Consider the following 15757-nt stretch of genomic DNA (forward strand, 5'->3'; position numbering starts at 1 on the left):
CATTGCTTAGATTTATTATTAATTCCTTAGAGGCTGCAAAATGGTAGTATTCTATCTTGATTAGCTGGAATATTTCCTTTCGGAGAAACTCTCGTCATCAACTATGTGGTTACTCTGAATAATGAGCTGGTTCTGTAGTATCCTCCAAAGGTGACTGATGAGTTTTGTTTTAATATCCTTACAAACTCATGAATTTAAACATATTTGATGTGCTTTCAATCCACTGTAGTTATTATCCTTATGATGCTCAAATCATCTCATCTTTGCCCAGCAGAGACCTTTTCAAGTTGGTTTCTGAGTCCTTTTGACACGACTCACTTCCTTGCTATCTGGTATGACAAGATGTTTCACGTGCATCTTATACAGACCTGCCCCAGACCTGGAATCAGCCAACTCTCCAAAGAGCGCATTGCTTTTCTTAAGAAATCAATCTTAGAGACCACTATCTGGGTGCTAGGATTGCTCACTGCTGCACTGTTCCTAGGTCTTTTCCATAGGCAAGGCTAGAAATGGAGTTTGTACTTTTGTTTGCATTTTCTTCGGATAAATTACATCATGAGTTTATACTGATACTTCCACTTCAAAATTTAAAACACAAGGTTTTGGGGCCGGCCCAGTGGCTCAGGCGGTTAGAGCTCCATGCTCCTAACTCCGAAGGCTGCCGGTTCGATTCCCACATGGGCCAGTGGGCTCTAAACCACAAGGTTGCCAGTTAGATTCCTTGAGTCCCACAAGGGATGGTGAGCTCTGCCCCCTGCAACTAAGATTGAACATGGCACCTTGAGCTGAGCTGCGCTGAGCTCCCGGATGGCTCAGTTGGTGGGAGCGCATCCTCTCAACCACAAGGTTGCCAGTTCAACTCCTACAAGGGATGGTGGGCTGTGCCCTCTGCAACTAGCAATGGCAACTGGACCTGGAGCTGAGCTGCGCCCTCCACAACTAAGACTGAAAGGACAACAACTTGAAGTTGAATGGCACCCTCCACAACTAAGATTGAAAGGACAACAACTTGACTTGGAAAAAAGTCCTGGAAGTACACACTGTTCCCCAATAAAATCCTGTTCCCCTTCCCCAATAAAATCTTAAAAAAAAAAAAAAAAATACAACGCAAGGTTTTGGATTAACTTCATAGATTTTCTTCCATCTGCATCTCCTCTCTCCCACTCCAAAAGTCCTAGCTCTCAGCCTCACCACCGTAACCACTCATTTGCTCTCTCCCACACTACACACAAAACAGTCTGAAAACAGCAGTAACAACCCAATACGACTACTGAAGACAGACAAAGATATTACTTGGAACTGTTCCTCTCTGTGTGGTTATGTCACCAACTGGATAAGCATTTATTTTCCCGTTTTAGGAATTCTTGTTTTTGGAAATTGAATTTTGTTTTATGATTATGTAAAATATTTACACAATTCCAAAATTAAATTTATAAAAAAAAATGAAAGTCCTGTCTTCTCTATTTTATTCCCTCCCTTTTCCTATAGGAAACCTGGTGTTTGTTTACCTTTTGTCTGAATCATGCCTTGTTATTTTCTGGATTTGGTGCTTAGACCTCTGGGACCTTGCTGACACTGGAGGGACCGGGGGCCCCGCCCAGGGTTAGCTAATTCCTGGAGGACTTCCAGCACAAACTTCATATGCAAACCAATCAATCCAGAGCCCATCCCCGAACCACCTCCTTTGCTGGCCATTATCCTCTGCCCTAACAGTTCCATGGCTCGGTAGCAGACAACTACAGACAGCCATATACTTGCACCTGCTGACGTTTGATGTTATTCCAGTCAGCCAATCCTAAGCCTGCTTTCCCTGCCCTGCCTTGCCCTCCAGCAGAAACCACCATAAAGGCTCTTGCCCACATTTCCCTCTTGCTCCCTCCGCCCACTGACTGAGCCCAGTGCATCCCCTGTGGCCCTGCATTGCATGCCCTGCCTCCTGTTTCTAGAATGCTGAGTAGAAACCTCTTCCTTCCTAATATTCATTTCCATGTCTGCATTTCCTACCATACCTGATTGGAGCAAATCCCATGTACTTTTTAAATACCTTCCTTTTTTATCAGCAGATACGTATACACATTTTAAACAGCTTTACTGAGATACAGTTCACATACTATACAATCAGCCCATTCGAGTTTAATTCAGTGGTTTTAATCTATTCAGAGTTGTGCAATCAATTTTAGAACATTTTCTTCACCCCAAAAAGAAACCCCCTACCCTACCCGTAAGCAGTCACACTCCATGTCCCCCAGTGCACCCACTCCCAAGGCGATCACTAATCTACTTTCTATCTCTATAGATTTGCCTGTTCTGGACACTGCACAAAAATGGAACTACACAATATGTTGTCTTTTGTGACAGGCTTCTTTTACTTAGCATGTTTTCAAGGTTCACCCATGTTGACACATTATTAGCAGTTCATTCCTTTTTATTGCCAAATAGTATTCCATTATATGGATATGCCACTTTATTTCTTTTTTAATTTTTATTGGGGAGTATTGGGGAACAGTGTTTTTCTAGGGCCCAACATCTCCAACTCATTGCCCTTCAATCTAGTTGTGGAGGGCGCAGCTCAGCTCCAAGTCCAGCTGCCGTTTTCAATCTTTAGTTGCAGGAAGCGCAGCCCACCATCCCATGCGGGACTTGAACCAGCAACCTTGTTGACAGCTCGCGCTCTAACCAACTGAGCCATCTGGCCGCCCCTCCAGAAGCTTCAGCAGCAGCTCGCTGTCTTCAATCTAGTTGTGGAGGGCACAGCTCTAGCCAACTGAGCCATCCAGCCACCCAAGATATGCCACACTTTATCACTTCATCAGCTGATGGGCATTTGGATTGTTTCCACTTTTTGGTGTGAATAATGCTGCTAAGAACACTTGTGCACAACTTTTTGTGTGGATAATTGTCTTCATTTCTCGTGGGTATACACGTAGGAGTGGAACTGCTCAGTTGTATGCTAATTCTGTATTAGCCTTTTGAGGAATTGCTGGATTGTCTTCTAAAGTTGCTACACCACTTTACATCCCACCAATAGTATATGAGTTTCCATTTTTTTCCAATTCTCATCAACACTTGTTATTATAGCCATCCTAGTGTGTGTGAAGTGGTATATTATTGTGGTTTTGATTCATATTTCCCTGATGGCTAGCGATGTTGAGCATCTTTTCACTTGCCAATTGGACACTTATATAGCTTCTCTGGAGAACTGTCTATTCATATCTTTTGCTCATTTTTAAATTGGGTTGTCTTTTTGTTATTGAGTTGTAAGAGTTTTTTACATATTCTAGATACAAGTCCCTTCTCAGATATGTAATTTGCAAGCATTTTCTCCCATTCCGTGAGTTATTTTCTCACTTTCTTGATGGTGTCCTTTGAAGCACAAAAGTTTTTAATTTTGTTGAAGTTCAACTTACCGATTTTTTATTGTCACTTATGCTTTTGGTTTCATATCTCACAAGGCTCAGAAGATTTATACTTGTACCTATTAGTATGTTTTCTTCTAAGTTTTAAAGTTTTAGCTCTTACATTTAGGTCTGTATTACATTTAGAATTAAAGTGTCCAATTTCATTCTTTTGCACATCCAGTTATCTTAGCGCCAATTGTTGAAAAGACGCTGAATGGTCTTGGTACTCTTGCTGAGAATCAGTCGATCACAGACACATGGGTTTATTTCTGGACTCTTAAGTCTATTCAAGTAATCTACTCGTATATGTCTGTCCTTATGCCAATACCACTGTCCCAATTACTGTAGCTTTATAACCAGTTTTGAAATTGGAGGTGTGAGTCTTCCAACTTTCTTCTGCTTTTTAAAGACTGTTTTGGCCATTCTAGGTCCCTTGTATTTCCATATGGATTTTAGGATCAACCTGTCAATTTCTGCAAAAAAGCCAGCTGGGGTTTTTATAGGGATTGCATTGAACCTATAGATCAATTTGGGGAGTATTAACATCTTAATGATATTAAGTCGTCCACTTTGGTAGTGAGCACACAATGGAGTAAACAGATGTTACATTATAAAGTTGTACACCTGAAATTTACATAATGTTATTAACGAATGTTATCCCAGTAAATCTAATGAAAAATATTAAGTCTTCTGATTCATGAACACTAGATGTCTTTCACCTGCTTTCTTAAATAAACAAGAGTACTATACACTTCTCTCCACCTTGCATTTTTTATGCACTGTACAGTCCAACTTAACAGTATGTCCCAGAGTCACTCCATCCTAGTGTATATTCTCATTACTCTGTGCTCCGGAAAAATACTCCACTGTACAGGTGTACCATATCTATTCAACCAGTCCCCTTATTGATGGATGTTGGAGTTGTTTCCAAGTTGTACTATTACAAATAATGCTGCAACGAATATCCTTGTGCACACATCCTTTCATACTTTTTCCAGTGTATCTTTGGGACAGATCCCCGGAAGTAGGATTGCTGGGTTAGGGAAAATTTGCTAGATATTGTCAAATTCTGTCCCATAGGCACTCCATCTCCACCAATGATACGTGAGAATGTACCCAGTGCCCAGGTGATTTTAAGGTGTGCCAGTGTTGAGAACCTTGGAATTTAAAAACTGGCTATTAGAAGTATTAAAAGAGAAAGCTGATTAAGTGGGTGGAGCCTGTAGGAACTGCGCAGTGCACAGGCAGAAGCCCTGATGGAGGGAGGCAGAGGGAGGATTAATGAAGGAGGCAGGGAGTCGAGCGTAGGGATGGTTTTACAAATAAAGGCTGTACCAGAAACTTTCAGCTTCTAAGGATGGAAAAACCCAAAGGTTCCCTGCCCTCTGCCCCAATTTCCATAAGCCAGGCAGCTTCTCCTGAGCAAAAAGCCAGAGAGGCTGGAGTCAAACACTCCAGTCCTAGGACAGCAGGAAGGCAACAGCTGTTCTCAGTACACACGGGGGGCAGAAAAAAGTCAGGGAACCTGCATTCAAGTCCCACCTGTCACTTACTGCCTGAAAGGCTGAGACACATCACTTTTCCAAGCTTCATTGTTCTCCTGTGTTAAATGGGGACCAAAATGCCTGCCCGTCCCACTTCTCAGGCCTGTGAAGACCAGTCAGGAGAATGCCTGTGACAACCCTTTAGGAACTGAAAAGTACTATATGAATGTGAGGGATTCTTACTGAGCAAGCTGGATTTGAAGTCTGAATTGGCCACTTGCTATCTGACGTTCCTCAATTATAGAACGGAGGTGTCAGCACTTATTTCATAGCGTTATTTTAAGAAGGAATTATATAAGGCATGTAAAGTGGTTGGCACAGTGCCTGACAAATATTAAGTGCTTAAAAAGGTAACTTAGTAGTATGGTCATTAAGTGAAGTTATAGTTTGCTGTGCAACTTCAGGCAAATAAATGTTTGTATACGCTTTGCATGAACATGGAGAAAAGTGTGAAAGAATAAGCCAATTAAAAACACTGGTTACCTTGGAATGTAAAGTTAGGGAGAAAGATTGCTGGCTTTTTCTCTATATACTTCTAGGTTGTTTGGCTTCTGAATTTGAATGGAAAAAATCCAATGAGGCATCTCCGATGGGAGAAGAGAGGGATACAATTGACAAGAGATATCCAGGGAGGGCTTCACAGCTACTGATAATATTCTATGTCTTAACCGTGCAATGTTCACATGGGTAGTCATTTGTTCTACTATTATTTACACCAGGAGTCAGCAAACGTGTGCTGTAAAAAGCTGACGGTAAATATCTCAGGCTTCGCAGGCCATCGAGTCTCTGTCGTAACTACTCACCTCTGCTACTGCAGCACAAAAGCAGCACAGACAATACATAAACGTGTGTGGGTGTGTTCCAATGAAACTTTAACGGCAGCCACTGTCTGGCTCATGGGTCATAGTCTGCCAACCCCTGATTTACACCTTTATATATGTTGTGCATATTCGTCTTCATGTCTGAAGAAATTTGCAATTTAAAAACATTAAATACACAAGTAAAAAGCTTTCAAATCTGTTCCCTAAAATGTCCAACAAACCATATTTAAACAAATGAATCCAGCACAGAACAATTTAATCGTAAACCTAAAATCTAAAACCTTAAAGACAGAATTGTCTTTCAAAATTTATTTCATGTAAGAAAAATTTTCCTACTCAGTTCTCTCCTCTACCCTCATCCTGTACTAAAATACTGACACTATGTCTCTGCCCATCAAGATGGAAAACTACAGTCATCAGCCCCTTGGTTTCTTTTTAGGCACTTGCCCCACCCTCTATCCATTCTTTCAATGTTCAACTTCCTCCTCCCTAAAATAATGAATTTAAGGTAGAGATGAGGAAGAATGGAAATTTACAAGACAGCATGACTGATAATTGCTACCAAGAAAACATTTTCCCTTTTTGCTCTTAATGGGCTGTAAAGCTGATTAAATTATAACTATAGCAACTCAGCTGGCATGACAGGCCTCTCGCTCCAGCAGCATCCTTGCACATAAGCACGAGCCTGCGTGCTCAAGACGAGGGGGAACTGCAGGCCGCGAGGAGCAGCAGTAAGGAGCCTGCAGGAGGGCAAGTCAGCAGGAATGGCTACAGGCTGGTTGGGGTGCTGGGGAACAGTGCAGGGGAGAGGCTGGCTGCAGGGCTGGATAGCTGAAAATCCCTGCCTGGGTTCCTCTGACTTGCCTTCACCAACACCAACAGAACCAAAACTAACTAGCACTATTTTTAAAAATAAACTTCTGGGGAGGCCTACAGAAGAATTTCTACAACATACTGACTGACTCAGAAGGAGCAGCCAAAACATTCAGCTCTCAAGATGAGTTGGAAAAAGAATGTTGCCCTTATACTCACTCCTGTGACATTTATTATGCACCCAAAACAATGTACCCACGCTAACACCAGCACTTGGGTGTTTCTCAAGATCAAGGAATGAAGACTGAGCAGACAATTTCCCACATCCCTCACACAGAACCAGTGACTTTCCAGACCCATCAAGGTCACAAGTAGCAGCACCACTGCATCTTCCCAGGACCCTTCCATCACTAAAGGAGCATGTGCTGGCCTCACTGGGTTTGATCCTGGCTCACCACTCACCATCTGTGTGATCTGAGAATTACTTGCCCTCTCTGAGCCTTAGCTGCTCACCTATAACATGGGGACAACAGTCCTAATATTCGTTGTGAGGATTAAGCAAAATCTTAAGTCTAGCCAAGTTTCTGACACATAGTACGTAATCAGTAAATCACAGTTCTTACGGAAAGCAGCAAGGTTTGTTTTTCTGCCTCCCAAATTATAAGCCCCTTGAGGGCAAGGACCATGTCTAATTCACGGTCAAAGCCTCAGAGATGGCGCAAGCCTGGCACAGTGGAACTTCAAAGACGTGTCTATAGAATCAACAGCCCAGTCAATGCTGTGTGGCAGCAGGAGCCACTGGCCAGACGGACAGTTAGTCAGCACTTTTCTCCAGCTGCACTCTCTGGCGGCTCACCCACATTCCTGTGCTACAATCCACGGGGAAGCTCGGCAGCCTCTGGGGTCACTGACAGAATCACTCCTCACTTGGATAGCTTCTCGTCACTGACTGCTCATCAATTTCTTCCAAAGGCTCCTCAAAACTGCTTATCGCTGAGCGCTCTCTGGCACAGAAGGTAACACGTATCTGTGTGGCCCACACTGACTAATATAGTTATGGGAACCATTATGACCCAGCAATCGGTGAACCCAAGCAGGAAGTGCTGTGCAGGGTTTCTGCGTGCCAAAGCTCTTCCCCTTTCCCACCCTGCTCATCTCTGTCTGTGTATGCTTTGCAGTACTCACTGCTGGGTCAGGCACACAGGCTGGAATACTGGGCAGAGAGAGAAAGCAAGGCTGCTGACCTGTTTACAAAACCGCTCTGAGTTCCTGAGAATCTGGCTGGTGTCTGTCACATACAGACTGCATCCAAATTCAAGGCAGGAAAGAAGAAACGGATCCTGCCCCCAGCCACCCAGCACCAACGCTGCCTCCCCACGAGTACTCACGCCTTGACATCTGCTGTCTCCTGGGACGTGCGTGTGAGGGTTCGGGAACGCAGGCGCTCGCCCGCCTGCTGGATCTCCTGTAAGTTCCGTTCCACATGGGGAAGCTCTGAGATGCCCTCGGTCTCGGCGGCAAGCTGTTCAGCTTGCTGAAGGAGCTCACCAAACCCCTCAGTATCCATTGGAGGTATAGATCCTAGATGGGGGAGAAAAACGAAGAAACCTAAATGAACGGAAAGATAGGCTTCTAACACTGCCTGAATCTGTTACACGCTTAATGAAACACCAGGACTTTTTGTAAACAGACGAGGAGACAGCTCATCAACAAGCAGGATTTGTTCCTGAACATAGCCCAAGAACAGGCCTGACAGAGAAAATGAGTCAGACTGTGAAGGAATAGATCATTTCTGTGCATATCGACAGCACCATGATTGATTTCTGCCACCAGAACAAATGCAAAGATATTAAGCCACAGACCAGAATTCCTGCCTCCTTCTGTGGACTCAAAGACAACAGGAAATGGGCCATAGTGGCAACCTCACAGGGACTTAAAGAGCAATCACCCCGCACTTCCTATTTCTCCATTGGTCTTAGTAAAACACGACCACTGCAGCGCGCTGGGCAATTTATAAGGTCCTTGGTCTCATGATTCTCAGCAAGTCTGTGAGACTCCTGAGCAGACAGGAGAAACCACTCCGGTCCACAGAGCTCAATTCTGTGCCCCAAATGCTCTCTGCTACAAAGTGGCTGAACAGACAGGTCTTCTGACTAATCCCGTTATTCTCACGCACCTGCTCCTCCACTAATGTAAGACAGTCTCTCTTTAAATCCATGTCCAAGTCTCCATTCACATTTCTTTAACTTACAAGGTTACTGAAAGCAGAGATCGTGTCTGCTTGTTATGACATTCAGAATTATTAGACAATTGTTAATATACTCGTATCTACTCCTTTTAGAAATGCCACTGCTACTAATTATACTAATATAAATAGCAGCTGGCTTCTAGACCATGAATATTATTAACGAGACCACGTGTTTCTCTAACAAATGACAAGAAAAGCCCTATGAACAGTGTTGATATTTAATGGATAGTATACACTTATGTACGAATCTTATATATACTGTCCTATCCTTGCATAAAGTTCTTGACCAAGAGAACATTTTTAACTCCTACCACTATTTAAATAAACAGAAGATAAACAGTGTCACCATCATTTAAAAAAATGTACACTGCTAAAAGGTTAACTTATTTATTGAAAAATAACAAAATTCTTTAAGTAGTAGCTCGTATTGGTTATACTTTTCTACTTTGCTCAAAACCCATGGCTTCTATTGAACTTTCAAAATCCCACTGGCCCAGAATTGTAGTTCACATAATATATAATTATATTTCAGCTATGAAGCACGGGTTAATCTTAAAAGCGCATGGTATCCACAGCAGGAAAATAAGAACTTTTTAAAATGCTCATTAAAGAACATTAATTTTAAAGGCAAGGACACAAGGCTAAAACAAAAATAGCTCAGCTGGAGTAAATATGAAAACACTTTGGTATTCTTTATGAAGTGCTAAACTGACTTTTAATCTTTAGACAAAAAGTCATATACACAGTAACTCTTTCCCTAAAGTTTCTAGAAAATCATTATCACTCCCTCCGCCCCCCCACCCCTGACCCAAGAGAATCAGCTCTAACTAGCAATCTATCTCTACCTGTGGGAAAATGGGGATGGCAGAATGAGGAAGTTATTCTCGGGGACAGAAAAAGAAACAGAAGAATATTCTTAAATGTCTCCTGCCTGATGGAAAAACGTTTTTCCTCAGAAACTTACAAGGCCAGTAACATTCTACTACCAGAAACATGGTCGCTGACCACAAAGAGGAAAGAAAAATAATATGCTGCCTCTTCCCCACAGTTTTTTCACTCTAAGATAAAAATAATTTGTCTAACAGAGCCAAGGAGAAGGAAATACTGTTTTTTCATAAGGAAAATTTCGGAACTCCCTGAATAAAGAACTAAATGAAGCAAAATTTATCTGTTGTTTTTTTTTTTTTTTTAAAAAAAGAAGGTAAAATAGCATCTTACATTCATGTAAGCCAAATTCAAACAAAGGAAATGCTCAACTTCTCAACGACCTGCCCATCACAAAGGTTTAGTGATGGATTTGAGCATCAACATGGATTTGAGTAAAAGTCATGATTTACTTTAATATGGTCCAATAGATAAGACTTTCTAAGGTTATTTACACAGAACTATTTTGACCATGATAAAAACAAAGCCTGAATCTCTAAACCACATCCTAAACTTAATATGCCCGAAACTGAGCTCTCCTCTTTCATCTACAAAACCCGGAAGACTTCTTTCTCAATGTGGAGACTCCATTACTCAGTGGCTTCAGCAAAATCTTTGAAGACCTCTATGACTCACACACCATATCCAATACGCTGGCAGAGCCTTTGAAATCTACTAAAATGCATCCAGAATCTACCTCTTCCTACCACCCCCACCCATCCGAGTCACAATCACCTCCTTCCCGATCTCCCAGCTTCAGCCCTCACTTCCTACAGTCTATTCTCAACCCACCAACCGGTAAATCTCTTAAGAGTCAAATCACATCCCTCCTCTCCTTAAACCTCTGGTACAGAGTGAAGCCCCACAAAAGCAGCCCCCCTTCCCCTGACCTCCCAGACTCATGGCCAGCCCTGGCTCCCTTCCTTTCCTGGGCTCCTTGCTGGACCCCACAACGCTGTCAGGCACATTCCTGCCCTCAAGTCTTTGTTACCCCCCCTTTCCTCCACCCGGAAACTCCTCTCCCAGTTACGCTCAAGGCCAATCCCTATCTCTCCGTTTCAGCTAAACTCTCACCTTGCCTTTGATGCCAACCTAGAACAAAATACCCCAGAGTACAACCTGCAACCACCCCAGGGACACCATCTCTCTTATCGTCTGTCACCCTGCTAGAAGGGAAGGCGCACAGGGTAGGGAACTTTGTCTGCTTAGTTCACTGATGTCCCTCCCCCCAAACTCCTAGAACAGTGCCTGGCACACCCAGTAGGTGCACATTTGCTGAATGAACAGGAGCAGTTTTATTCTTCCATTTGTGGAGAGTCTGTTCTTTTCCAAAGGCTTCCTGCATTCCCCTGCCAAATCGGCACCCACTGGCAAGCAAAGACCAGAGCAAAAACATTCCCTTCTGACTACCAACTGATACTTAACATTTCTGATGCTGCAGAGCATAAGGCAGTGACAATACAAATGGCATGAATTCAGATCACACTTAGTCCAGACTAGTGCTTTCCTTCTACAGACCCAGATAAAACCAGTGGTATTTTAGCACAGCCCAGTTTTCAGGGGAACAGAATTCCAAACCAAAAGAATAAATATACATATAGAAAGAAATGTGCTATATTACTTCAGAGTAGAAAATAAGCTTGTTCGTTATCTCTGAGAGAAGAGAGATATGTATATAATACCATATAACGCATTCATTGAACTGAATCAGTGGAAATTAATTTACAAGTTATTAAAGTTTCCAAATCTATACTTTGATGTAGTCATCATCCCATTTCATTAAAATATTTTAATTTATGGTGAATTTCATCAATTGACATATCATTTTTATCCCCTCTGCAAAATAAGCATCAAGTTAGCCATAAAGATAGAGGTTAAAGTAACCAAATATCAATTTTGACCCAAGATACTGAACACTGAGCATGAAAGTCACTTCATTAGCTTTGTCCAGTAGACAGAACTAAAATGATGGGGGTGGGGGAGAGATAAAGTCCAAGTTTTGTGTTGGGAAAATCTGGCCAGGACACATGCAGAGACTGGACGCCAGCTGCACCCTGTGGAGCTGTGGAGGAGGGACAGGAAGAAGCCACACTCACGGAAGAGGGATGTGGGATGCGGCAAAGGGCTGGAAGGGGGACAGGCAGCAAGACGGCTCCTCTCTGTCAGCAGCGGCTCTGCGCCTGATTGTGAGGCCCTTGGAAACAGACAGGTGCTTCAAAGGGCATCACAGAATACCCGGGCTCTGAGCAACGAACTGCTCTCCCAGGCCGCTTGGCAGAAGTCCTACTGGACCTCCACAGACCTCCTCAACCACTGGAAGCCTTCAAACGAAGGGCAAATTTACTACTGCTGTTAAAAGGAAGGACTGGTTACCCTTGAGGGGGGATGACAGAAGCGCGGCTACTGGGGGCGTAATATTCTGAGTTTTCATCTGGGAGCTGCTTAACAGTGTGTTCGTTCACTTTGAGAAAATTCACTGAGCTAGACTCAAAGGGTGGGGGCTGGTGCCCAGGATGGGGCTGGTCACCAGAAAGACCAAGTGATTAGAGGGCTAGAACTTTTGAGCCCACCCACCAACCTGTGGGAAGGGGAAGGGGGGGGGAGGAAGGGCTGCGATTAAGTTCTATTAAAACTCTTGAAATGAGATCTGATGAGCTTCCGGATTGGTGAATGCTTCCACATGCTGGAAGGGTGGCGGGTTCATGGGGACAGAATCGCCTGCACTCAGGACCCTTCCAGATCCCATCCTATGTACCTCTTTATCTGGATGTTCATCTGTAACCAGTATAATAAACTGGCAAATGTAAGTACATGTTTCTCTGAGTTTTGTGTCCCATTCCATCAAATTAATTGAACCCGAGGAGGGAATTGGAACCTCAGATCTACAGCTAGCCAGTCAGAAGCAAGGTAACAATCTGGATTTGCGATTGGCTTCTGAAGGGGTGGGGCAGAGTCTTGTGGGACTGAACCCTTAGCCTGTGGAATCTGATTCTATCTCCAGGTAGACAGTGTCAGAACTGAGTTAAATTGTAGGATACCCAGCTGGTGTCCAGAGAATCTGAGACATAATGGTGAACTAAAGCAACCAGACACAAAAAAAGGACATACTGCAGGATTCCATTTATATGGATTTTAAGAACAGAAAATACTAACCTATGGTGCCAGAAAACAGAACCCTGGTTATCCTGGGAAGGAAGGGGATTGACTGGGAGGCAGTACAACAGAACTTCCTGGGTTCTGTGGACTGAAATGTGTCCCTCTAAAATTCGTATGTTGAAGTCCTAAGCCCCAATGTAAGTGTATTTCAAGGAGCCTTTGGGAGGTAATTAAGATAGAGGAGGTCATAGCAACGGGATCAGTGCCCTACTGAGGAGACACGAGAGCTTGCTTCCTCTCTCCCCCACCTCCACCCCACTCGCATTCACTGAGGGAAGACCGTGTGAGCACACAGCAGGATGGTGGCCAGGAAGAGGACCCTCACCAGAATCCAGCCATGCTGGCACCCTGGTCTCGGACTTCCGCATCCAGAACTGTGAGAAACCAAACTGCTGTTGTTTAAAGCCACTCAGTCTACGGTATTTTGTTACGGCAGCCCAAGCTAAGACACCTGGGGTATGAGAAACGTTCCATGATCTCAGTACGGGTGATGGTCACATAAGTGAATATGTAAAAATTCATTGAACTAGACACTTCAGGTTTGTTCACAGGTAGTTTTTAGAAGGAATAGCAAGAAACATAACATTAGCATAGCGAGAAACTTAACAGCATTACCTCCAGAGAGCAAAGCTAAGAGTTGGGAGATTTCTCCTCATTTTATACCCTCTGTTAGTCTGAATTCTTTTCCTTGAGTGTATGTGACCCTTTCTCATTCTTAACAACTTGTCAATTTTTAAACTGCTCTGAACTCCCTGCTTCAGAGTGTCTGTCTCAGCACTGCTCCTGAATCCTTGGTGGCAATGACTGTCGAATCCACACCCCCAGCCCGCTCCTTGCACTGCCACTGCAAGGGCACTTTCCAGGCACCACTTGTGCCTTTCCACTCAAGCACATAACCGTCACACAGTTATGTCTCAAAATGCAGTGATCCACCCCCAACCACAACCACCACCACCACCAGGAGCCCACCTCCTCCACGTGTCCCCTGGCCTCTCTCAGGTTCTAACTCATCCTTCTCCTTCACATCTGCGCATGACCTGGGATTGTTTATTTACAGGTATTCTCTACTCTCCAGACTCAAACACCAAACAGATGCACATTCGTTTTTTGCAAGAAAGCAAGTAGGTATTCCTCATTATCCCAACTATGGCTATTCCCTAACAAAAACTCAGGAAACCAAATAATATACATACAATATTGATATCCCTTACTCTCCAAAGATGCTATCCAAACTCTCATTACCTAAACAAGATTAGGATGGCAAGAGATACTTGTATGTTGCAGGGTCTTCCGTTACTTTTTTTTCCCAGCTTCACTGAGATATAATTGACACATAACACATGTTCAGTCTGAGTTCCCTATCAACCATCTCAGTGGAGACATTGAGTAGGCAGCTGGATACAGGTCGAGATGCCCATACTGGAGATAGAAATATGAGATGTCAGCCTAATATATAGGTATTTAAAACTAGGCGTCTCAATGAGATCACCGTGAATGAAAACGTCAAACACAAATGCACAAAGATTATAGTTAAAAGAAAATGCATGATGCCCAAGGACACCCTCTCAGTCTCCCAGTAAGAATACAAAAGGTGACCCCTGCATGCTGAAAGCCATTTCAGAAACACACAAAAACCCTCCTTCTCACACCTGACAGCGGGGTATAAACCCCGACCCGAGGTTCTGTCCATGGGCCGTTCAAATTTTGACCAAAGATCCGTGCAGTCGGCCCCATAGTATTTGTAAAAACAGACCCTGTTAACTTAAGCGTTGCCTTTGCGGAGGATGAGGTGCTGTGAGCCCAGAGAAAGTGCGGGCCACCTCCAGTTCTAATCACTGGCATCTCCCTGGATGGGGAGGAGCGTTCCCCGAGATGCCGGTAGAGGAAATAGGCCAAGGGTTGGGAGAGGCTCACAGGGTCGTCACCCTCGCCCCAAGACCCGTTCCCTCGGAGGGCGACGCCTCGCGACAGGGTGCATTCCCGAGGGGCGAGCGGGCTGGCAGGGCGCGGTCAGGAAGGTGATGGGTACGGGGGGTGTCGTGGTGGGGAGGGGGCGCCGATCGAGCCAACGGTGGGCTCGCGCGGCGGGGTGGGGGGCGTGGCGCGCCGCGGCAGAGCGCTCGAGTGGGGAACAGAGGGGTCGGGGGCCGAGGCTTGCTATTCAGAAAGAGAGCAGATAGAAAGCACTCCCCGGGCGCTCTAAAGGGGGCGGTTCGACAGGGCTGTGTCGCCGGCGTCAGGCGTGCCCGGCGGCCATGAGGTGAACGGGAAGTGTGAGCAGCATGACTGCGAGCGTAGGGACCCGGGTCCGCCAAGCCTTGGGGTCCCGGGTTCAAGAACAAGCCCCGGGTCGGAAGGACACGGCCAGAGACACCCTTACCTGGCACTGCAGCCGTCTCCGCCGCTGAGGCCCGAGCTGGAGAACGCCGCCACCGCTTCTCGCGCCGCTCGTCTGCGCTTCCTGATTGGCCCAGGCGGGCCGCTCCCAGAAGACCCCGCGCGCCGCGCCGCAAACTGAACTTTATGGAGATCCGTAAAGTAGGACAAGGACAGGGGCGGGGCCGGGGGCGGGGCCCTCGGCTAACCTGTCTCTCACTCCCGTCACGCCCTGGGCCACCGCCCTCAGTCCTCCCACGTGGTTAGAGTGGGCTCTGGCGCGAGAAGCGATTCTACAATTACCTGCGGGGATTTTTTTATTGAGCACCATCCGAATACCAGACACTATTCTAGGCGCTGGGGGCACAGTGGCGACTACGACAGACAAGATCCCGGCCCTAATGTAGTCGCAGGCTGGTGGGGGGAAAAATATAATCAATAACTGCCAGTTTGTAAGGAGCGCTATGACCAAAAAAG

At 44.9% G+C, this 15757-nt stretch overlaps 1 protein-coding gene across 4 annotated transcripts in view; it reads right to left on the reverse strand.

The window, feature by feature from the left end:
* Positions 1–15438, reverse strand: part of NUP93 (nucleoporin 93) — a 90640-nt gene extending 75202 nt beyond the window's left edge. For 3 of the 4 annotated variants that reach the window (XM_019754069.3, XM_019754060.3, XM_019754052.3), the window contains exons 1-2: positions 15285–15437; positions 7965–8157 (exon numbers count right to left, since the gene is read on the reverse strand). In XM_019754069.3, coding sequence (XP_019609628.3) covers positions 7965–8143 — 179 coding nt within the window. In that variant the 5' untranslated portion in view covers positions 8144–8157; positions 15285–15437. Of the gene's footprint in view, positions 1–7964; positions 8158–15284 lie in introns of all 4 variants that reach the window. The other variant, XM_019754041.3, reaches the window with a different exon arrangement.
* Between the last annotated feature and the right edge of the window lie 319 nt (positions 15439–15757).

The sequence above is a fragment of the Rhinolophus sinicus genome, chromosome 8, assembly GCF_057876585.1.
Source record: "Rhinolophus sinicus isolate RSI-liver-muscle chromosome 8, RSI-T2T, whole genome shotgun sequence".
In the NCBI taxonomy this organism is placed as follows: domain Eukaryota; kingdom Metazoa; phylum Chordata; class Mammalia; order Chiroptera; family Rhinolophidae; genus Rhinolophus; species Rhinolophus sinicus.